Source organism: Lontra canadensis, unplaced genomic scaffold (assembly GCF_010015895.1).
Source record: "Lontra canadensis isolate GAN:19392208 unplaced genomic scaffold, GSC_riverotter_1.0 scaffold19, whole genome shotgun sequence".
Lineage (NCBI taxonomy): Eukaryota > Metazoa > Chordata > Mammalia > Carnivora > Mustelidae > Lontra > Lontra canadensis.
Genome location: NW_022631013.1, coordinates 20,470,455 through 20,494,480, shown reverse-complemented (window position 1 = coordinate 20,494,480; position 24,026 = coordinate 20,470,455). Strand labels below are relative to the sequence as shown.

Here is a 24,026-nt window from a genome sequence, read left to right as displayed (position 1 = left end):
GGTAAGTAAAACATTCTTTTACCTTACATTTTAAAATAAGGTTTAAAATTATCATTTAAAAAGTTACTATCCAGATGAATCTTTTTCTCTTTTCTGATCTTCTTTAATTGTGGTAAGATACACATAATAAAACATTCACCATTTTACCACCATTTAAATGCACAGTTCAGCAGCATTAGGTACATTCATGTTGTTGTTCAAACATCACCACCATTTAACTCCAGAACTTTCCATCTTGCAAAATCCAAACTCTTTACTTCTAAAATGGTAACCCCATTCCTCTCCATCCTGCAGCCCCTGGCAACTTACCATTTTTTTTTTTTTTAAGATTTTATTTATTTGACAGAGAGAGATACAGTGAGAGAGGAAACAAAAGCAGGGGGAGTGGGAGAGGGAGAGGACGGCTTCCCACCGAGCAGGGAGCTGGATGTGGGACTCAATCCCAGGACCGTGGAATCATGACCTGAGCTGAAGGCAGATGCTTAACGACTGAGCCACCCTGGTACCCCGCAACTTACCATTCTATTCTGTCTCTATGAATCTGACTACCCTAAGTATCTCATATAAGTGGACTCATACTGTATTTGTTCTTATGTGCCTGACTTATTTCCCTTAACAATGTCTTCAAGATTCATCTGTACTGTAGCATGTATCAGAATTTCCTTCTTTTAAAAAAAAAAATTGTGGTAAAACCTGTAATACAACACTGATCATCTTAACCAGTTTTTCAGTGTACAGCAGTGTTAACTATATGAACACTGTTGTCCCAAGAGATCTCTAGAATTTTTTCTTTTTTTTAAGATTTTATTTATTTGTCAGAGAAAGAGAGTACACACGCGCAAGCAGAGAGAAGGGCAAAGGCAGAGGGAGAAGCAAGCTCCCCACGGAGCAAGAAGCCTGATGTGGGATTCGATCCCAGGGCTCTGGGATCATGACCTGAGCCAAAAGCAGATGCTTAGCCGACTGAGCTGCCCAGGCATCCCTAGAATTTTTTCATCTTGCAAATGAGATTCGATAGCCGGTGGAAACCATCGCCCTATCTTTCTATGACTGGCTTATTTCACCTAAAATAATGACTTCAGGTTTCATCTGTATTGTAGCATATGACATAATTCCCTTGTTTTTCAAGGCTAATATTCCGTGGTGGGTATATACCATGTTCTCCTTATCCATTCATCCATCATTGGACCTTTAGGTTGCTCCCATCTCTCGGCTATTACGAATAACGCTACAATGAACATGAGTTTGCAAATATCTCTCTGAAATCCTGTCATCAATTCTTTTGGCTATATACATATACCCAGGGATTTCTGGGTCATATGGTAATCTACTTTCTAAAAGATGATTTTGTTTAGAGCAGTCTTAAGGTTCGCAACAAAATTGAGAGGAAGGTACAAAGGCTTCCCACATACCTCCTGCCCCGCCACAGGCATAGACTCCTCCATTATAACACTCCCACCAGAGTGATCCATTTTATACAACTGATGAGCCTACATTGACACATCATAATCACCCAAAGTCCACAGTCCTATTGGCATGGACAAATGTAAAAATAACATGAATCCATCATTACAGTATCATACGAATTATTTTCACTGCCCTAAGAAATCCTCTGTGGTAATTCTATTTTTTAATTTTTTAAGGAAGCTCCAAACTCTTTTCCATAGAGGACATACAATTCTGTATTCCTGCCAATGATGCACAAAGATTCTCATTTATTCATAACTTCACCAATATTTGTTATTTTCTGTTTTATGTTTTTCTCTAAAGAAGCTGTCCTAATGGGTGTAAGGGGGTAGGTATCTCACTGGTTTTTGTGTGCATTTCCCATATGACTAGAAGATTGAGCATCTTTTCATGTCCTTATTATTGGCCCATGATGTATCATCTTTGAAGAAATGTCTATTCAAGTCCTTTGGCCATTTTTTAATTGGGTTGTTGTTTTTGTTGTTGAGTTGTAGGAATTCTTCATATAGTCTGGGCATTAGCCCTTTATCAGATATATGATTTGAATATCTTTTTTCTCCTATACCATGGGTTACCTTTTCATTCTGCTGTGTCCTTGGATGCACAGAAGTTTTAAATTTTGATGCAGTCTAATTTATCTATTCTTTTTCTTTTGTTGACTGTGCTTTTGGTTCATATCCAAGAAATTATTGCCAATGTAATGTCATGAAGTTTTCTACTATGTTTTCTTCTAAGAGCTTTATAATTTGCTCTTGCATTCCACTCTGTCATGGATTTTGAACAATTTTCTCTTAGAGGTTTGGAAATTTCCCACATAAACTTAAAATCATCTACTCCTTCCAAATCAATATGCATCTCAAATGATGGAAAGACAAAAAGGGAAGAAAGAATGTAAAAAACAGACAAAGAATTCTCTCAGTGGCAAAAATAATGTTGGAATTAAATCTTACCAGGTCCAGTATTAGGTCACCAATCCAAAGAACAATACAGATTTTTTTGTTATTGTTGAGAAATTCAGGATTTTCAACTTAGGGTTGCTATTAAAATAAAAGTATTTAGGTCCCTCCACCAAAGGCTCCCTTCTCTATTATAATTTAATAGTTTTTCTATTGCCTTTTAAAATATTTATCTTCTCTATCCTCCACTGCTGTGCTTCTTGATGCTGCCATTATTAATACTTTTTTTAATGCCTAACACGTTGACTTATTTTGCAAACAGCTGCCTCAAAAGCCTAAGGGTACCTGTGTAGTTGGGCACCAATTTAAGAAGTCTGTTTTCTGGAATAATATTTATTCATTAATATTCTTGAACACCTGCTTTGTGTAAGACACTGTGAAAAAAACCAAGCTGTAAAACTCACCAAAAAGGTCTTATAAACTGGCCATAATAAGCCATACTCAGTATCATAATCACTTAGAAGGATAATGGCCTGGAAATAAACCTATCAGCAGGGCAGCATGGGGCATTTCTCCCCAGTGGGTCATCACAGCAGGCAATACAGTTGACAAGGAACTAACTCTCTTCTGGCCCTCCAGATGACATGTCAGGTTCAAGGGACAAAGACTCACACCCAGTGGGTTCAAGAAGACATGTTAGAAGATAGTTTGACACTAGATCCTAGCTTTGAATGCCAAGGTAAGGCATACAGTGTTTTATTTTATTTATTTTTTTTACCTCTGAGTAAATATTATTTTACTTATTTCTGAGTAAGGGATTAATAGGATTGAAGCTCTAGCAACATTAATACAGCAGTATGTAAGGGGCTAGAAGTAGAGAGACTGTAGGCAGGAAGACTATCACATTCCTTTGGGGGAACAACATTAATAGTAGTAATGTAACAGCAGTTTTATATAAATAAATATATATGTGTGTGTGTGTGTGTGTGTGTGTGTGTGTATTTAGCAATTTACTAGTTGCCAGATATTCTTCTAAGCATTTTTCATGTATGAGGTCCTTGTAACAACCTATGAAATAGTTTTCGTACAAATATTATCTGCTTCTCAAATAGGGAAACTGAGGCATCTAGTGATCAAGTATCCTACCCAGGATCTCGTGGCTACTAAGTGGCAGGACCAACATCTGAACCGAGATAATCTGGTTCCAGAGACTGTACTCTTAACAACTCAACACCATCATCTTCCAGAGTGTACTGTGTATGCTCACACTGTCTCAGATTTTAGAAAAACCCAAAAGGGATAATTCATTTCTCCCTAAGAAATCTGATGACAGGGCTGACAGTTCTAGTATTAGACTTAGCAAATCAATACAGATAAGGACATCATGTGGGAATAAAAAATGAGATCTTGAAGGGTAGTTGGTACCTCTTTATTTAACGCCCACCAAGTGCCAAGGATTCATGCATCATCTTATTTAATCCTCACAACCACCTATGAAGGAGGCATAGTATTTAATTCATTTTTTTTTCAGATGAGGAAATCTAGTTCAGAAAGGCTATACCTTCGGTCCCTCATTACAGAGCCAGTTAGTGGCGCAGCAGCAGAATTAGAATCCAGAGTCCCATTAATCTCATGTTCTTCCCACTACCTCATGCTGAGGGCATGAAATGACAGGACAAGAATATGGCCAGTGTGGAAGGATGCTGTCCTTCTGCCCTCAAAAGGCCAGCAACCCCTAGGGAAGACTCTGGAGCCATGCAGAGGTGTGTGTGCAGCTACGTTCCCAGGCTGTCTCTTTACCTAGCTAGAAGTTATACTGATGGATGCATGAGTTAGCCCTTGTTCTGAGGAACCAGAACTAGCCTGTAAATTCAGGCAGGGCTAAAAGTCAGCTCTGGGGATTCCAACACACAAAATGCAAACATAAAGCCTCATGGAAGTTCAAAAACACAGGCTAGAAGTTTGTGACCCTCCACGAAGACAGGTTAAAAATAAAATTATCTCAAGAGAACTGAAGATAGCACATGAAAGTGAGTAACCCAAGGGAACGGAGTCAGAGCTAAGGAAACTATGTTTGTTTTCTCAGCTAATCCCCATATGTTTAATCTCAAAGTTTCTCAAAACCTTACCCTTAGAAAAATCCTTATGAGACAATGTTAAATTTAAAAAAGCAAAACACACTAACACACTTGAAAGATGGTGGAATTTTGGGTTTTACTTCATTTTCCTTTTCCTGAATTTTTCAAATTTCTCATACTAGACATGTATTACATTGTTCTTCCAGGGATAAAAATAAAGTATACTAATTGAAATACTTTTAAGCAATACTTAGGAAGAGAAAAAGAAAAAACCCAATTTCATGAAGAGTAGTTTAGTAATTCCTAAATGCGCAAAGACACTCCATCAAAATCACCTGAGACATTTGTAAAAAAACAAAAAAACAAAACAAAAAAACCAAAAAGAAACCAAATTTCCAGAACCCAAAGACCTACTCAGTCAGAATTTCCCTGGGCTGAACCTAGGCATCTGGAGTTTTAACAAGCTCCCCAGGTGACTATCATCTTTTTCATCAAGGAAGTCCAAAAGCAGTTTCAATTCTCTTTCTCTTTTTAAGGCTCTTTGATATTTCTTTAACACCAGTTAGACTGGAAGGCAAACACACAATATTTAACAGTGAGAGCAAGTGACCAGGGTGAGGACTCGGATTGCCTCATGTCTCACCATTCATCTCTGCAAACTTCTGAACATCACTTAGGGTTTTCAGCTCTTGTCTTGGACATGCTGTCACGCACAGTGCTATAGACTTGATCTTCCGGTTTATCAAGTCCAGATTGCATGGATCCAAAAAGAACACATACCTAAAGCATGGACAAAAATATCGAGACGTTATTTCACAAGAACACATTCTGGTTCGCTGCCTAATTTGACTATGCCTAAAAGCAAAGAACATCTATGCTAGTCTATACTCCTTCACAAATTTTACCAAAGATGAACAGATATTTCACAAATCTAATCACAGATTTTCTTTTTAGTCAATTGTTTGTAAATATACCATTAACAGTAGGGACTGGAGGAAATGTTTGTCATGATGTATTTTTCCAATATTTAAATTTTTATAATGTATACTTTATCATTAGAAGTTATTTTTTAAAATAAGTAGTTTTATTTTTTGCCAAACTTGTGCCTTCAGAATCTCCCAAGACTGCTATATAACATAAATTGTAGTTTCTATATAAACTTATGTAATAAAAATAATTATATACAAAATATAAAATTATAAAAACAGATATATAAACTTTTATTAACGAATATATAATTATAAAAATGAATTGTAAAATTATATAAAATTGAACATATAAAGTTGAATGGAGGCTTGAAGGAAATACACCAACAATTTAACTGCAGTCATCTCTGGATGTTAGAATAAAGTGATTTTAATCTCTTTCTTCCACTTTTCAGAAGTCTCATTTTCTAGAAAATGTAAATGACTTTTGAATTGAGATAACTACAGTTGATATTGTTTATTAGAATGTCCATTACATTTCAACAAAGTAATGCCCAAAACTTAAATTATCCCTTCTGTATTCTATACATTTATATTTTTAAAAAGGAAAGATCCATCAGAAATTACACTGAAACAGATTTTTTTTTTTAAATGTTAAAAAGTAGGGTGGTTCAGTCGGTTAAGCATCTGCCCTTGGCTCAGGTCATGATTCCTGGATCCTGGGATCAAGCCCCACATGGGGCTCCCTGCTCAGCGGGGAGCCTGCTTCTCTCCTGCCTGCCATTCCCCCTGCTTGTGCTCTCTCTCTCTCTCTCTCTCTGTCAAATAAATAAATAAATAAATATTCGTATGTATGTTAAAAAAGCGGAAGAGATGACAAAGACTGTAGATGTTATCATCTGCCCAAAAAGAAAGTAAGAGCCAAATTCTTATTTGAGAAAAGCAAAGTCTAATGTGGAGCAACAGAGGGGGTACAAGTAGGAATGCCTTCATGTCAGAGAGGAGTTAAAGAGCCTCCAGCACTGGTTTCCATGCTACTGGGTCCAAGGAAGATTTTATGAAATCATCTATTTGCCAACAGCCTTTCCCACATTGTTAAACTCTGTTTGCTTTGCTATATAAAATAGGATTCAAATCAGGAAGTAAAACCAAATAGAAGAACCAGGTGAGAAAACTGAAAAGCAAAAATATCAGGGGCCCTGGGTGGCTCAGCTGGTGGAGCGTCTGCCTTCGGCTCAGGTCATGATCCCAGGGTCCTGGGATTGAGCCCCATGTCGGGCTCCTTCCTCGGTGGGGAGCCTGCTTTTCCTTCTGCTGCTCTCCCCTGCTCATGTGCTCTCTTTCTTGCTCTCTCTCTGACTCCCTCTCAAATAAATAAGAAAAATCTTTAAAAAAAAAATATCAAGTCAATACATATGCTGGGACAGACAATCTAAAAGGATACCAGAAAAAAAATTAAATATTAAAAGAAAAAAGTGTATATGTTGGGGGAGGGGGACCTGAGAGGCCTTTGCATGTGGAGTAATATTGCACACAGCAGGGATCAGGGACCAGGAACCCGCACAAAGGTCAAGGATCAGCTATAAACCACCAAACTAAAAAAATAAAAAAGAATATTTTGTGACTGGGCTAGTGGCCCCAATATCATTTATGTTCTACATAGATAAGGGGAAAGAAAGAAGTCAAGCAGAAAGGTGTTATTTGGCAGTGGAATTCAGACTGCTCCTGTGCCTGATGGTTGGGAAGGAGCGCAAGGAGAAAACTTTCTGACCACCTTTGTATAGAAGCGAGTGCTCCCTTACTGATTCCCCCTCTGTCTGTCCTGTGTCTGGGGGTGAGTATGTCCTGCCTGGGGCTCTGTGCAAGGAACAGCAGGAAACACACAGGTCCTTGAGGAAGGTGTCATAAAAACTTGGGAATCATTAACTACCACCACCATGGATACTGTCAGCAATACCCATAAAAATAATGGTAGTCAACATTTATTGAGTACTTACTACGTACCAGATGCCATATTCATAAACCTTTTACACACATCAACTCCCTTATCGCACAATCCTCACAACAATCCCGTCTTCTGTTTTTGTTGGGGTCGGGGGTGGGGGGGGTGGGCAGTGGAGTTGGGGTGGGGAGAGGAGTTAAGTGCACAGTTCTAAGCGATGAGCAAAGCCTGCAGAAATACCTGGAAAAATCACATGACAACAGAAAAAACGGGCTTGTGTAAAAGGAGAGACTGCCACAGGCTCCTAGGGCCTTGGATCAGTGACACGGACTTTTATAGCCTGCTGAGAACAGATACTTTGGCTGATTGTCCTGCAGGATTCTGCTCCAAGGCCAAAAGTGTCCTCACTATATTTCCAGCTTTCTCTGCATCTTAAAGCACACTCTTGATTTAGCCTAGTGACTGGGCAGCAGCCTTGTACCAAGCCTGGATCAGACCCATCTGAGCCTGCTTTCTGGTTCTCTTAATAGTTCTCTGACCTTGGGGAATATATTTATCCTTCTGAGCCCCAGTTTCCTTATCTATAAACTGCACATTCATGACTTTATTTGATTCTCACAACAACTTTATGAGCTAGAGGCCATTACCATTCTACAGAGGACAAAATTGAGGCCCCAAGGGACTAACTACATGGCCCAAGAGAGCTAGTAGATGCCAGAGCATGAATTCAAACCTAGTCCTTCTTATTTGGAGTTTCATACTGTGTCCAACCTGCTCAAGCCCCAAAATATTTCCTATAAAATAATAAATCATTGTAATTGTTCTATATTAACTCTGAATATTTCTTCCACCATTCTGAAGTTCGTTCAATCCATGGCAACATGTTCATAAGTAATTAAATTTTAACTAAATGGCATTTAACTGAATATTTACAGAGTAGGAAAAGTGCATGTGTCAAACAGACAAATTTATGATTCATTAAAACTGCACTTTCTTGCCTTTTGATTTAAAAATGCCCTTAGCCAGGTAAATAAATCCTTACATTAGTTTCAGTTTTCACTTCAAACAAAATGAACTATATTTGCCAATTTCATTTTTTTTTGAAATGAAACAAATACCCAGCTCTCAAAAAAGCGTGACATTGGCAGACCAGATTATTTTAACTAACAAATTTACCAATGACTAGGGTTTTTTTTTAAACCAAGAAAGCGAAAGACACCAGGTAAGAGGTTACAAAACACCCTAAAAAAGGTTTCTTAAAACAGCCTACCTTGACTCTGCCACTGGGTAAATGGCTGGGAAGGGGTTGGGGTACATGGATTTGTGATTACATGCCCTCCTTTCAAGGTGGAGAACCATGGTCACAGATAAAGAGTAAACTGGAGTGAAAAGCAAATTTTCATCTCTATCCTCAGTGAGTCTTTTACAAGACCTACTAACAACTTGAAAACAGCTTTAAGTTTCACATCCTGTAGAGGAGTGGGTATGAATAAAATACCAAAAGTGGGAATGAAAGTAGGGAGAGACGCAACAAGAGAAAAACACTTTTCACCACCTGAACAGCCCAGACACCTGTGGGCACTGGCACATATGAAGCATACAGCATCATCACACGGTATCGAGAACACATTTGCAAAGAAGACAGCAAAACAACCCAGGCGAGCTTTGAACTTCAGAGTTAGAGGAATGGCGAAACACGTGGAAGGCTGAACTGTAAAGCAAACACTACAGAGGACAGCAGGTAAGGCGTGAAAGTATGTATTATAGTCGAGATGGTTCCTGGGAACTACTAAAGGCAAGAAACAAATAAATTAGTTTTCAATCGAAATTCTTGAAATAACAGCTTATCCCCAAAAAGAGAGGACAGGAGAGAGATCCAAAGAAAATGTCTATCTACACAGTCAACTTGTGGGCACAGATGCACCAAAGATGAAGACAGGGCCGCAAGGCATGAAAGCTCAGGAAAAGGGACAAGAGGTACAGAAAGAGGTGACTTTTGAAGCTGTGCTCAGGGCAGGGCAGTGAACACGGAGTGAGCTGATGCAGAGAAAGCTGCCAGAGATGGTTCACGCTGGTTTAAACTTCTGTTTTGCTTTTGCTTTCATGTTCTTCAAGGAAGATAGGGCAAGGTGGAGAATATAAGATATACCAAGAATTTACTTTGGGCCACCAAGCATCTTTGGCATCGTCCTCACACATCCTAATTCAACAAGAGGGAACTGGGATTTATGAGTTGGGCAAGCAACCAAAGGCTACACTGCCTTGAGCGCCAGGGGGACTGACTCCAAGGGCTGTTCTTCCTGCCATTGGTCCTCCAAGTAAGAGTAAAGGTAATGGCAAGCGAATTACAGAGCAATCACACAGTGACTGATCTCTACATGGTGAGTTACGCTCCCATGATAAGAATTACATAGGATGGGGTCACCTGGGTGGCTCAGTTGGTGAAGCATCTGCCTTTGCTCAGGTCATGATCTTAGGGTTCTGGGATGGAGCCCCACATTGGGCTCCCTGCTCAGTGGGGAGTCTGCTTCTCCCTCTTCCTTCTGCTGCTCCCCCTGCTTGTTCTCTCTCTTTTTCTCTCAAATAAATAAATATTTTTTAAAAAAGAATTACACAGGATAACATGTAAACACTTTATTCAGCAAACACACGAAGTGTTTATTATGTACCTACTGATGGGCTAGGCCTGGAGATACAAAATTCATTAAAAAAAAAGTTCTTAAATGCAAATAACTTACAGGCTAGAGAAGAAGAAACAAAAATACAGTCATTCCAAATCACATGATAGGGCGGCAAGGTTGAGATGGCAGAGGAAACAGTGTCATTCTGCACAGAGCATATGGGGTTAGAGGAAGCAATACGGAGCAAGAGGCAGTTTCTAAGCCATATTTTGAAAATGAGTAGGAATTTTCCAGACAGATGGGGAAGGGAGCGTTCTGGGCAGGGGAAATGCATGTATAAAAGGACAGAAGCATGAAAGAGCATATTTAAGGAACTGCAAGTAATTTGATAAGGTGGACTCCGGGACGGGACATCAAAGGGCTGCGCCCAAGGAGAAGGGGGCGGGGGGCTGAAGACCGAGGCATCCTTCGAATGCACAGACCCAGACAGCTCCGTGGCACCCAGGGTGCGGCCCACGGATCCTCCGGCGTCACCAGCCCCTCAGGGCGGAGGCCGCAGAGGGCAAGGCTGGGGCGCCCGTGGTGGGGCTCCAGAGCCCAGCCTCTGCCATTAAATTGCCTCCGGCTGCCATGGCAACTCCGCGGCAAGGCTTTTTGGAGCAAAAAGTGGCAAACAGATAACTGGTCTGCTGGCCACCTCCTGCCAAATTTGGCTTCTCTCCTCTCTCATCAGGACAGAGGCCCGGCAGCTGGAAAGCTGGCTGAAAAATCCCTCCGTCCGGCGCCTTCCGCGTTAGTGATTCCTGACACGCGTTTTTCCCCCAGAGGAGAATAAAAATGGAGTCTGATCATTTTTCCAATTATTACCTCGTATCAATTTACAATTTATAGCCCCTCTCCACAGAGCATGCTGCCATTAGTGAATCACACCAAAACGGAAAACAAACAACCTCACAGAGGCTTCTCCTATTGCTCAATACGGACTCGGAGAGTCTGGTCTCTGCTCCACCCGCCGTGGAACCATGCCCAGAGGAGACCTCTGACTTCCTGTGCGGGTGCCAGCAAGGCCAGCCCGGTCATCCCACCCGGGTGGGACCCAACTGCACTGGGAAGGGCTCTGTTATACAGGGCAGAGCTATGAAACCTGTATACTCAAGTCCCTAAAAAAACCCAAACGACCCCAACACACACCAACCCAACAAACTGAGGCAACACACCATTAACTAAAACCCCACTGGCCCTCCCTTTTCTGGAACAAAGCCAAGTGGAGAGAGAGAAATATGTTGAAAGCAGTGATTTATCTTCAAAATTGTCACTCTAGATAGGAGCTGAGAGAACAGCACAATGTTCACAATGCCCCCAAGATGGCAAGAAGACTAAGGAACAGAGAAAAAGGGCAGAGGTGAACTGTGGGTGACCTGACCCGTGAGGGTGAGGACAGCAGTGCCCCATGTTCCCACTGTCCCCCGCCCCAGTCTCAATGAGGAAGAGGCAAAAACGTCCCCAGGGGAAGCACTTGATAAATGCCTCCCCAGCCCAGCAGCCTTCGATGCTAGCACGTCTGTGGCTCTTGATTCACAGGTAACTGCTAAACAGGGAAACTCCCATAGTCATTTCTGGTAAATGCACAGCATTGAGAGCTGAAAACAGCTTCCAGCTGTGGAGGGAACCCGGGGATCAGATGCAGACAGCGACACTTGGAGATGTTAACCCATCTGACCTCACCTCCCGCAGGTCTCCTTTCTGTCCCTCACTCTCTAGCTCACCCGCACCTAGAAGCCTTTGTTTGCACTTCTCTCTGCCTGGAGTGTTCTTCCTCCAAAGAGCAGCACAGCCACTTGTAGACCCCTCACTTGCTCAAAGTCTTCACGCAAAAGTTACCCTCTTAATGACGGTGGGGCAGTCGCCCATCTGAAATGCTTCTCTCCACTCAGATGGGTGTCATCCATCTTTCCTCCTTTCTGTTTCTCCTTAGCACCTACCCTCACTAACACACTGTATATTTTACTTATTTATTGATTTATTATCTGTCTCCAGCCATAGAGTATCAGCTCTCAAAGGGCAGAAATATTTGCTGTCTTCTTCATCACTATATCCCTAGTGCCTAAAACAGTGCCTGGAATAAAGGAGTTCCTAACTTATTTGTTGAATTCATACATGGATGTTAACTGTGTAAGATTTTGCCAAGTGGAGGAGGGGGTGGAGGGAAGGTAAGGAAGAAGATATTTTAGGTAGAAGGAAATAGTCTCATTCACTCAACAGAAACTTATCAAACACCTCTGCCAGGTGCAGGGCTAAATACGGAGTCATGATGCCGTGATATGTGAGACCAACACAAACAAGTGTCTCCCTTCCCAGCAATGACAGTCCAGAGAGAGTAAGGAGGTAATTACAAAAGCATATAAATGCTATTGCAGAGAAAAAAGGATAAGAGGATGCCTCTAAAGGGCCCCATGAATGGACAGGTGTCCAGAAGGAGGGAAATCTAAAGCCAGGACCTAAAGAATGAGTAAGAGTTTGCAAGACAGAGGAAAGGAGGCAAAAACAGGGAAAGAAGAGCACATGAAAAGACATAAAAGTGAGACACAGCACGGTGTAACTGAGAAAATGAAAAACATTATGATGGCTGAAATGGACTGGGATAAAGAACCAGATGGCCGGACAGGCAAGCTGGAGCTGTATCACAAAGCCCTCTCAGGTGGTATCAAAAAGTTCACAAACTTGGGAGTTCATCCTAAAGACACTGGGGAGCCACTGAGGGTTCACCAGCTGTAATGTGGGGAATGAATTAAAGGCGAGCAAGAGAGAAAATAAAGAGACTGAATCTCTACAAGAGGATGACTTCGACTAAAGTGGGAATGGGAACAAAAATGAGGTTTTGGAAACACTGAGGCACAATTAAGAAAACCTGATGACTGATTATATGTGGAGGGAAAGAAAGAAATTAAGCATGATGCTTATATACAGAAAAAATTAAGAAAGGAAGAAATTAAGAATGATCTGGTTTAGGGGTGCCTGGGTGGCTCAGAGGGTTGGGGCCTCTGCCCTCGGCTCAGGCCATGGTTCCAGGGTCCTGGGATGGAACCCTGCATTAGACTCTGCTCGGCAGGGAGTCTGCTTCCTTTCTCTGCCTGCCTCTCTGCCTACTTATGATCTCTGTCTGTCAAATAAATAAGTAAAATCCTTAAAAAAAAAAAAAAAGAATGATCTGGTTTAGAGTAGGGTAGCGAGGGCATTCTGGTTTGGACTCCTGTTCAGTAAGACATACATCTCAGAAGGAGGAGTAGAGTCTGGAGGGATAAGATCACGTTGTAACTGTAGACAGTGTGAGTCTGGAGTATCTGTGGAGTGTCCAAGTGGACCTAGACGGTTGGCCAGAATGCTCTGACAGAGAAATCTGGACAAGAGATAAAGACTGTGGAATTACCAGCATATAAATGATAACCCGGCCCAGGAGTACATGAGATCATGAAAGGGAGTGTGCAGAGTTGAGATTCTGATCCTTCGCAAAATCTGTGACCCTCTTGAAACTGTAAACAAAATTTGGTGTACAAATTCACAGGCAGCTTCCTGAAGAGAAATTTCTTACTTATAGTTTTGATCAGATTGCCAAAGCCCCCCCAAACAGGTTAAAACTAAAGTCAAGTACAATGGGCAGAGAGCCAAAACAAAGGCAGGGAACTGAAAAAGCATGGGGATAAATGATTCTATCATCTAGCTAAGTGTCCGCCTTCTCCTTAAGCATATACCGCAAAGGGAGAAATGATCGCCAGAATGGTAACCAAGAGCTTGACAGCAAATAGTGTTCCTCATACTAAACTGAGACCAAAAAGCAAATTAAAACACCTTTCTTTTTTTTTTTTTTTTGAAGATTTTATTTCTAAGCAATCTCTATACCCAACATGGGATGTGAACTCACAACCCGAGATCAAGAGTCACACGCTCCACCGACTGAGCCAGCCAGGTGTCCCTAAAATACCTTCTAAAAGCAATTCACAAGAACTCTAAGAAAGAAAAGTTCTCTATTTACTCTAGTCAACCGGAATAACACCCCTTACCCCAAGTTCACGGCAATACGACACAGTTATGCGAAGCATTCTCAGAATCAACTTGTTCCAGCACTCAGGCTGAGAAGTAGTATGTGCTGACAGTCAATGACCAGAGATCTATTTTTCTTTTTAGTTTAATAGCTTTATTGAGCTATAATTTACGTGCCATAAAATTTACCTGTTAACTGTACAGTTCAAAGTTGTGTACAATTCAGTTCAATTAAATATTTTTAAGTATATTTCACAGAGTTGTTTATCTATCGCCACAATCTAATTTTAGAATATTTCATTACCCCAAAAAGAAATCTCATACCTGATAAACCATAAGTGACTCTTAATCTCACAAAACAAACTGAGGGTTGCTGGGGGGAAGGGGGGTTGGGGGGGTGGGGTTATTATGGGCATTGGGGAGGGTATGTGCTATGGTGAGTGCAGTGAAGTGTGTAAACCTGGTGATTCACAGACCTGTACCCCTGGGGAAAAAATATATGTTTATTAAAAAAAAAAAAAAAAAAGAAATCTCATACCCATTAACAGTTATTCCCCATTCTCTCACTTTCTAACCCCTAGCCCTAGGCGACCATGAACAAACTATCTCTATAGATTTGTCTCTTCTGGACAGCTCACATAAATGGTATCATAGAATATATGGTCTTTTGTGACTGGCTGCTTCTACTTAGCATGATGTTTTCATGCTTTGTCTGTGTCATTCCTCTTTATGGTTGAATAACATTACGTTGTATGGCCAGAACACATTTTATTTATCCATTCATCAGTTGGTGCACATTTCTGTTTTCCCTTTTTGGCTATTATGAATAATGCTGCTATGAACATTTGCATACAAGCCTTTCTACGGGTGTATGTTTTTATGGAGACATGTTTTTATTTCTCTTGGATAAATAATAAGGAGTAGAATTGCTGGGTCATATGGTAACTCTGTATTTAATATCTTGAGGACCTGCCAGACTTTTCCATAGCAGGTGCTCTATTTAATGTTCAGACCAGTAATGTACGAGGGATCAAATTTTTCCACATCTTTGCCAAGACTTGCACCTATGTATTTTTTACCACACCCATTCTAATGAATGTGAAATAATAACTCATTGTGGTTTTGATTTGCATTTCCTTCATGACTAATGATGTTGAACATCTTTTCATGGGCTTACTGGCCATTCACCTCTCTTCTTTGGAGAAATGTCCTTTCAAATCTTCTGCCCGTCATAGACTTCTTTTCAGTCTTTGAGAAGGACAGAGTAAGGCAGAGATAGGCACTTGATATTATCACAACAGTATGAAAAAATTATAAGAGAAAATAAGAATGAAAGTAAAGAAAGAAAAGCAATTAGGAGAGAAAGTACAGGAGTCAAAGAACTAATAAAGGTCAAAGAATGGCTCCAGAAGGCAAAGAACACACAAACCAGAAGGAGAAAAGGCTGTGGTCAGAGTGGGGAGTTCTTGAATTAGTTTGAATTGATTTTATAGGTGGAGCGATAAAGGGTGATGATCAGAAACCAAGCTGTGACTACAGAAGAGTGAATCCTGAAAGCCCCCCACCACAGAGGAAATTCAGAGTTCCCAGGGCTAGAGTAAGAATGAGATAGAATATGTGAAAGTGCTTTGTAAACTCCACTAATGTAAACTGGGCTAAATGAGTTTTCCCCATCTACGTTAAAAAGGGAAGAAGCTCTGATAAGTAACTTTGAAACTTGTTTTGGAAGATTATAATAATGAAAATGATTGTAAAAAATAACAGTTAACATCTATGGTTCCAGGCAGTATGTCAAGAAGCATACATCATTTATCGTATTTATTCTTCCAAAACACCCTAGGAAGTAGGTACTACTATTATTTTTATTTTACAAATGAAGATCTTTAGGTCACACATATTAATGTAATTTTCTCCAGTGTCTATCATCCACGGTGAAAATGTAAACCATCATTAATTATCTGTCTACTGAATCTACCCTTATGGACATATCTCCAATTACATGAAAAATCTTACCCACCATAGAAAAACTATAAGTACCCTTCTCAAGGTACTACTTTTATCTTTACATCAGAGAATCAAGTTTTTTGACAATCAAACATGCCCACCTTGATACTACTTTACTCCTTTAATGCTTCAATAACATATAAATGGTTTCCTCTCCATAACAAAAGTATATTTGTTTTAAAGTATTTAACTCGGGGGGGGGGGGTGCCTGGGTGGCTCAGTCATTAAGCATCTACCTTTGGCTCACATAATGATCCCAGGGTCTTGGGGTCAAGTCCCATGTCAGGCTCCCTCCCTGCTCAGCAGGGAGTCTGTTTCTCCCTCTGCCCCTTCCCCACCATGTGCACTCACTCTTTCTCGAAAAATAAAATCTTTTTAAAAATAGCTTTAGATGGGGCACCTGGGTGGCTCAGTGGGTTAAAGCCTCTACCTTCTGCTCAGGTCATGATCTCGGGGTCCTGGGATCAAGTCCCACATCGGGCTCTCTGCTCTGCAGGGAGCCTGCTTCCTCTTCTCTCTCTCTTTGCCTGCCTCTCTGCCTACTTGTGATCTCTGTCAAATTAAAAAAAAAAAAAAAGCTCTAGATGTCGTTTCCTTCATATTATCATTCAACGATGTCTTTTGTTAAACAGTGATTGCTATTAGTTTTTATTTTACTTGATTTCTCATATGCTACTATCAGTTTATTTCTCGTATTTCTATGTTGTTTCTGTCACTGTTATTAACCTGCATTTAGGCAGGCTCATTAATATACTTGGGAGTAAGTGTTGGTTTTGAATTCAAAATTTCTTTTTGTTCAACTCTAAGCTACACAGTCACTAATTAGACAATGAGTGATCCCCTCCCCACTACCTGTTTTGTTTGGACATTACACTAACTGCCCATATTTAAGAATCAGAAGATCGTGCTATGGCCAGAATGTGTGCCCCCAAATTTCATATGCTGAATCCTAACTTCCAAAGGTGGCTATATTAGGAGTCTTTGAGAGACGACTAGGTCATGAGGATGGAGCCCTCATGAGTGGGGCGAGTGCCCATATAAAAGAGGTTCCAAAGAGATCCCTGTCTCTTCCTACCATGTGAGGACACAGGGAGAAAAATATTAGCAATGAACCAGAAAGAAGGCCTTCATGAGAACGTGATCATTCCAGTGTCTTGACCTTAGATTTCTAGTCTCCAGAACTAAGAGAATTTAATTTCTGTTGTTTTTAAGCTTCTCAGTCTGTGATATTTTGTTAAAACAGCCTAAATAGAGTAAGGCCAGAGGTCATGTGTGCTCTCCTACTCTCCTTCCATCAATAGCTTACTGGCTTTTTTTTTTTTTTTTTTTTTTTAAGATTACTGGCTTTTTTTGAAAACGGAGCACCACTGGGCCATCCACCCACAGGCCAAAAACCAGCTAAAACCAAGTAGAAAGTCTCCTTTCATTGGGCACACACATATTAAGTTCAGAGTGTCCAACATTCTCTATTATTTTATTCCCAGCCCACTTAAGTGATTTATAGTGACTGCCTACAGGCCTTTAAATATGCAAACTTTGGGGCACCTGGGTGGCTCAGTTGGTTGAGTTTCTGCCTTCCGCTCAGGTCACGTCACGATCCCACAGTCCCTGGATCAAGCCCCGTATCAGGCTCCCTGATCAGCGGGGAGTCTGCTTCTCTCTCTGACCCTCCCTGGTCTCATATTCTCTCTCACTCTTTCCCTCCTTCAAATAAATAAATAAAATATTTAAGAATAAATAAATAAATAAATAAATAAATAAGAAAGAATCCAAACTTTGGTGAAACCCACAAGTTTCCCTTTCTACCTTCAAAGCCAGAAAGTCCGTAGTTAATTTGGTGTATGGCTCTCTGCTCTTTTATCCCCATTTAACTGTCTTACAATATATGCTTCTAATTCTAATCCTTTCAAATTATTTTGGGAACAAGAATGATTTTTAAAATGTTCTCCCCTGAAGTTCTTTCTTGTTCCTTTATTCTGAGATTTATACTATCAATCAAGTCCAATTCACCATCCTATCAGGATATTAACTAGTATTGTATTAAATCTATAAATTAACTTTGTTAGTACCGTCATTTTTATTATATTAAGACTACTCGGGGCGCCTGGGTGGCTCAGTGGGTTAAAGCCTCTGCCTTCGGCTCAGGTCGTGATCCCAGGGTCCTGGGATCAAGGGAGCCTGCTTCCTCCTCTCTCTCTGCCTGCCTCTCCCCCTGCTTGTGATCTCTGCCTGTCAAATAAATAAATAAAATCTAAAAAAAAAAAAAAAGACTACTCAGCCAGGAGTAGATTATATTCTCTTATTATTTGTTTTCTTTTCATTCTATTAAAGTATTATAATTCTCTGTTTTTGGCCCTGTATCTTGTTAGATTCTGTTTTCTCATAAAACAAATATTATGTTTTTCATTATATTTTGTCTAGTGATAAAAAAAAATGACTGAATTGAGTTAGGTGTATGTTTTATAACCCATGATTTAAGCATCTCATTTCAAGATATATTTTTGTCAAATCCCCTAAACATTCAAGTTACAGTCCCTTGTCATTGGTAGATAGTATTATTTTTATCTCTACTGACCTACACACACTCCATTTATCTCTTTTATATAATTTGTTCCAACTAGTTATTTAAAACAGTATTATACAAGAGGTGATACCCTTCCTTTAATATTTTCTGTAATACTGGTATCTGCCACTACTGGAAACTCCATCAGCTTCCTTTCATGCCCTCAGATTTAAAAATCTTTTTTTTTTTTTTTTTTTTTTTTTAACAAAGGTACCAAGGTTATTCAACAGGGAAGGCAGTATTTTCAATAGATGAAGCTGGAATAACTGGATTTTTCTATGTTGGAAGAAGAAGACAAACCTTGACCTTTTCACACCATATGCAAACATTAAATCAAAATGGATCATAGGCATAAACATAAGAGCTAGATACAAAACTTTTAGAGGAAAATGAAAGAGGACGTCAGCTACCTCCATTTTGACCTCAGTCTGTACTTCCTGATTAAGTTCTTCTTTCTAGCTTATCTCTTAACTCAGGCAAAAGACCCTGCAGGCAAAGCATCCCCTGATGGGAACCAAAACTGCACCCTTGAGCAGGAAGGACTGCCCCGAGTCATCAAGACCCCTCGGGACTGACCCTAAGACAATGATGACCTGACCTTTACTGCCCACCTGCACGTACCCACCCACCTTTGTCCCATATTCTCCTTATATAAACCTAGAAGTATTTTCAGCACTTTGAAGACACTCTTTGAGACGTTAGTCAGCTGCCTTCCCGGTGTTGGCCTCACTGAAATAAATTCCTTTCTTGTTTCCCCACCACGTGTGTCTCTGCTTTTGGATTTTGTCAGGGGCAAGGGGCCGAACCTGGCCCCTGGCTCCTCACCCCTGTGCCCCTGCTATAAAAACACAGAAACAAATCTGTATGACTTGGGATTACACCAATGATTTCTCAGAATACAAAGAACATGAGCCATTAAAAAAAATACATCTTTGTGTGTGTGTTTTAAATGTATCTAACGGATAAATTAGACTTCATCAAAATTGAAAACTTGCTTGTCAAAAGATAACCATTAAGAAAACAAAAAGGCAAACCACAAATGAGAGAAATACTTGCAAAACGTATACCTGACAGAGGTCTTATAAACAGAAAATATAAAGAACTCTTAAGACTTTTTAAAACAAATCAAGTTGTCAAAAAATGTGCAAAAGATCTGAACAAGTACTTTACAAAAGAAGATATATGGATGGTTATCCAACACTTTAAAAAGATGCTCACCATCACTGGCCACTAAAACATGTGAGTTAGAACCACAAGGAAATACCATCACATGCACATGTGACCAGCCAAACCTGGTCTGTTTGGAACCCCTGGAACCAAGTCCTCTTGCACCCCTACACACCAGCCACATTGGAAATGCAAAATGGTGCAACACCTCTGGAAAACAGTTCCGTAATTTCTCATAAAGTTAAACATAACCTCATTATGACTCAGCAATCCCAAACCTAGGTATTTATCCAAGAGTAATGAAATACATATCCATACAGCATCACATGCATAGATTTCCAAAGCAGTGTTAGTTACAATAGAACAAAATTATTTTAAATAAATAAATAACCCAAATATGCAAAAAGTAGTGAACAGACAAGCAAAATGTGGAATGGAATGGAATGGAATACCACTCAGTAATTAAAAAGGAACAAAATAGGGGTGTTTGGGTGGCTCAGTTGTTAAAAGCATCTGCCTTCGGTTCAGGTCATGATCCCAGAGTCCTGAGATCGAACCTCACATCAGGCTCCCTGCTCAGCGGGAAGCCTGCTTCTCCCTCTCCCACTCCCCCTGCTTGTGTTCCCTCTCTCATTGCCTCTCTGTCAATTAATAAAAAAATAAAATCTTTAAAAAAAAAAGGAAAAAAGGAACAAACTATTGTTTAACAACATGGATGAATCTCGTTAACATAACGCCAAATTAAAGAGGACAGACACAAAACACAATATACTGTATGATTTCTTGCATATGAAATTCTAGAAAAGGCAAAACTATACTATCAAAATGCAGATCAGTGGTTGCTTGGGAACAAGGATGGGAGAAGAACTGGCTGCAAAGGGATATGAGGCAATTTTCAGGGGGCAACAGAAGTGTGGACTGTGATAGAGGGCGAGTGACTGTATACAGTTACCAGTTACATAAATTATACCTTAATAAAACAAAAAAAATATTTCAAATTTCATCTTGAAAAATGTACTTTACAAAATCCAACTTAAAGAGTCCCTCATTAAGTCCCACACACTCAAAGTATGCAGTAAAGAATTTAACCTACTCAGGGAAAGGTTTTGACTTTGCTCTGGGCAAAGGCGTGTCTTTATTTACCAGGGGCTCTGGGTCACAGCAGATAGTCCAATCAATGTGGTTTAGGGCGTGGGCAGGCCACACCAGATAGAATTTAGAGCAGGAGTTAACCACTTTTTTCTTTTTCTTAAGATTTTAATTTTAAGTAATTGCTACACCCAACATGGAGCTCCAATTTACAACCTGTCATCAAGAGTTGCACGCTCCACTGACTGAGCCAGCCAGGTGCCCAAGGGGTTGACCACACTTAGACCAGCAATGTCACGCAGACTAGGAGTTTGAGTGATCTTGTGTTTTCTGCTTGATAAGAGGGATTAGAGACAGAATCAGCCTCATGCACAATGAACCATACCTGCATAATGAAGCCCCAATAAAAATTCTGAATACTGAGACTTGGGTGAGCTTATCAGTTGACAATGTGCCATGGGTGCTGTTACATATCAGCGCCAGCTAAGTAAATGTCCTGACTCTACAGGGAGAAAACAATGAATGCCCTGCCTTGTGTACTTCTCTCATTGGCTGGTTTTAATCTATAGTTCTTCCCTGTGAGTATAATAGACTTCAGTGAGTTCTGTGAGGCTTCCTAAGTATGGTCTTACGGCCCACTCAACTTGCAATTGGTCTCAGTAGTAAAGGTAGTCTTAGGGACCCAAATTTATAATTAGTGTCAGAAGTGAGGGTGGTCATGTATGGACTGTGTACCCTCCAACTTCTCAGTTGCCTTCATACTCAGGTCCCGATAAATAAATAGATGGCAAACTAATGACTTTAAAATTCACGCTGAAGTGGTTAATAATTACCTAAAATATATTACAAAGGTCATTTTCTATGAGCTTACATACAATGACAAGAGCTTTTTAGAATATTTACAGTTGTCTGCTTCACCTGGAACCAACCCAAGTAGTGAAAGTCTGGATTGAGCATGTATAATCAGCTGTTTAATGTAGCTAGAGGAGGATACACACTGAAGCAGATAACACAGAGAAACCAATCACCCCATCCTTGCCTCATTGCACGCATGCCATCTCAGAATTCTAAGTGGCTTTTTACTTCCCTATTCAGAATCTGCAAAACATTTCAGGTTTCAGCTCCTGTATTTTCTAAGGTATTTAACTGAATCTCTTCTTTCAAATTGCTAGCAGTATTATCCATAGCAAGTATTATCCTAACGTTAGAGTTATACTAGTAACACAGATGTTACCTTTGTAAAAAGTTTGAAAATTCAAGCTAAAGAGTGGTGCGGTCCCAAAATATGGCAAAAAAAAAAAAAAAAAAAAAAAAAAAAAATCCAAAGCTGCCTCCATAAATTTGCCTTCAGAAAATTTACCTATCATTTTTACACCTTCTAACATTTTTCCATGAGAGAAAAATAAAGTTTAGGGGAAAGGGCATAAATATCGCTCTTCAGTTTCCATTTAGAACATCTGAGGTGTTACTGTTTTCAAATGCTTATCAGCTTGTGACAAAATGAGTCCACAAATGCAAGTTCACGCAGGGGATCCACCTTGGCTTCTCTTCTTTGCATTGAGCCAAGTAGGCGAGGTGATATTAATGTTAGAATCAGAGACTATTTGACAGGACACAAAGAGGACAGTGCTTTCCCCCAAAGCAAAACCAAACTCATCGAAGGCTTAAAATATCTCCATTTGTTCAAAGCTATCTCTAGCTACAGGAATGAGCAGGTGATCTATTGAGCTGCTCTGAAAAATACCCTGAACACTGTAAAACCCAAGCATTAGCAGTGAACGAAAGGCACTGTCTCTCCTCTCTGAAGCCTCTGTAAGTCCATGAGATAAGAGTTAGGAGCTCTTCACCGTGGGTGCCAGTTTTCAGCCAGCTTTAGCATGTCCTACAGAACTCCAACCTGTACACAATGTTCTTCAGCCAATGAGAACCAAGTCTGGCCTTCTAACTGGAATCCCATCCTCACAAGAGATGGGCTCTTGAGCTGCCACGTGGCCCAAGAACCCACATGACCATCCATTCACCAGTTTCCACCCCCATCACCGCTCCAGAAGCCTACTTTATTTGATTTTCCCTTTGCTAGAAGGCAAGTCCTGCTCAGATCCTCCAACCTAAGGCTCTAAAACTCTACTTCAAATGACTGCCCCTGAACCCCAAGTCACTGGCTAAGCAATTTTTCCACCAAATGGATAATCTAGAACCAAGATGCTACCCTGAAGAAGGGGGGTAGGCCAGGGAAACTTAAGCATGAGAAGGATCTGGCTGACTGTTGCTAACTGAAATGGACCATGAAACCCAGAATATAGGCTATAGGATATACAGGCTGCCTCCAGAAACTGAGAACGACTCCTCGTTGACAACCAGCAAGGAAATGTGATCTCGGTCTGACAACCACATGGAACCGAATTCTGGCAACAGCATGAATGAGCTTGGAAGAAGATTCAGCCCCCAGAGCCTCCGGAGAGGAACACAGCCCTGCCGATATTTTATTTCAGCCTTGTGAAACCTGGAACAGGGAATCAGTTGAGCCTTGCCACGCAGACCTCTGACTTAGAGAGAACGTTGTTGTTTCAAGCCACTTAGTTGGTGGCCATCTGTTAACAGCTGTAGTAGCACCTAATACAGCGGTGGTTCCAGGGCCACCACCAAATTGCCTTCAGATTGTTCGAAGCCTTCATAGATTGGGTAGGTTTCAAAGTTTCTTTAGTTGTAACTATTAATTTATATAACCCACCCTTTCTTCTCTGTGTATTCTACTAAAAGTTTTTCATCTTTAAATGTTCAGAGGGGAATGCCTGGGTGACTCAGTCTCGGTTAAGGGTCTGCCTTTGGCTGGGGTCATGATCCCAGGGTCCTGGGATCAAGTCCCCCATCGGGCTCCTTGCTCAGCAGGGAGTCCGCTTCTCCCTCTGACTGCTGCTCCCCCTGCTTGTGCGTGCATCAGCACTCTCTCTCTCACTCTGACAAATAAATCTTAAAAAAAAATTTAAAAATCTTAAAAAAAAAAATCAGAGGCAGAGGCCCTAAAAGGTAAAAAAAAAAAAAAAAAAAAGGTGGGTAACTGGAAGCATTGTGTAGCTCACCAGGAAATAATGCAAAGAGCACTAGACTGTGCATTCAAGAGTGGGTGCTAGTCCTGATACTATTGTTTCATCAAGCCGCTGATGTATCCTAAACCTCAGTCACTTCACCTGTAAAATGAAGGGGCTCCGTGATCTCCAGAGTCCTTCCACCACGT

The 24,026-nt window shown here is 40.5% G+C and overlaps 1 protein-coding gene across 3 annotated transcripts in view; it reads right to left on the bottom strand.

The window, feature by feature from the left end:
- SLC44A1 (solute carrier family 44 member 1) overlaps positions 1 to 24,026 on the bottom strand; it is a 194,810-nt gene that overhangs the window by 100,837 nt on the left and 69,947 nt on the right. For all 3 annotated transcript variants that reach the window (XM_032860763.1, XM_032860762.1, XM_032860761.1), the window contains exon 4: positions 5,085 to 5,221. In XM_032860763.1, the coding sequence (XP_032716654.1) occupies positions 5,085 to 5,221 (137 nt within the window). The remainder of the gene's footprint in view (positions 1 to 5,084; positions 5,222 to 24,026) is intronic.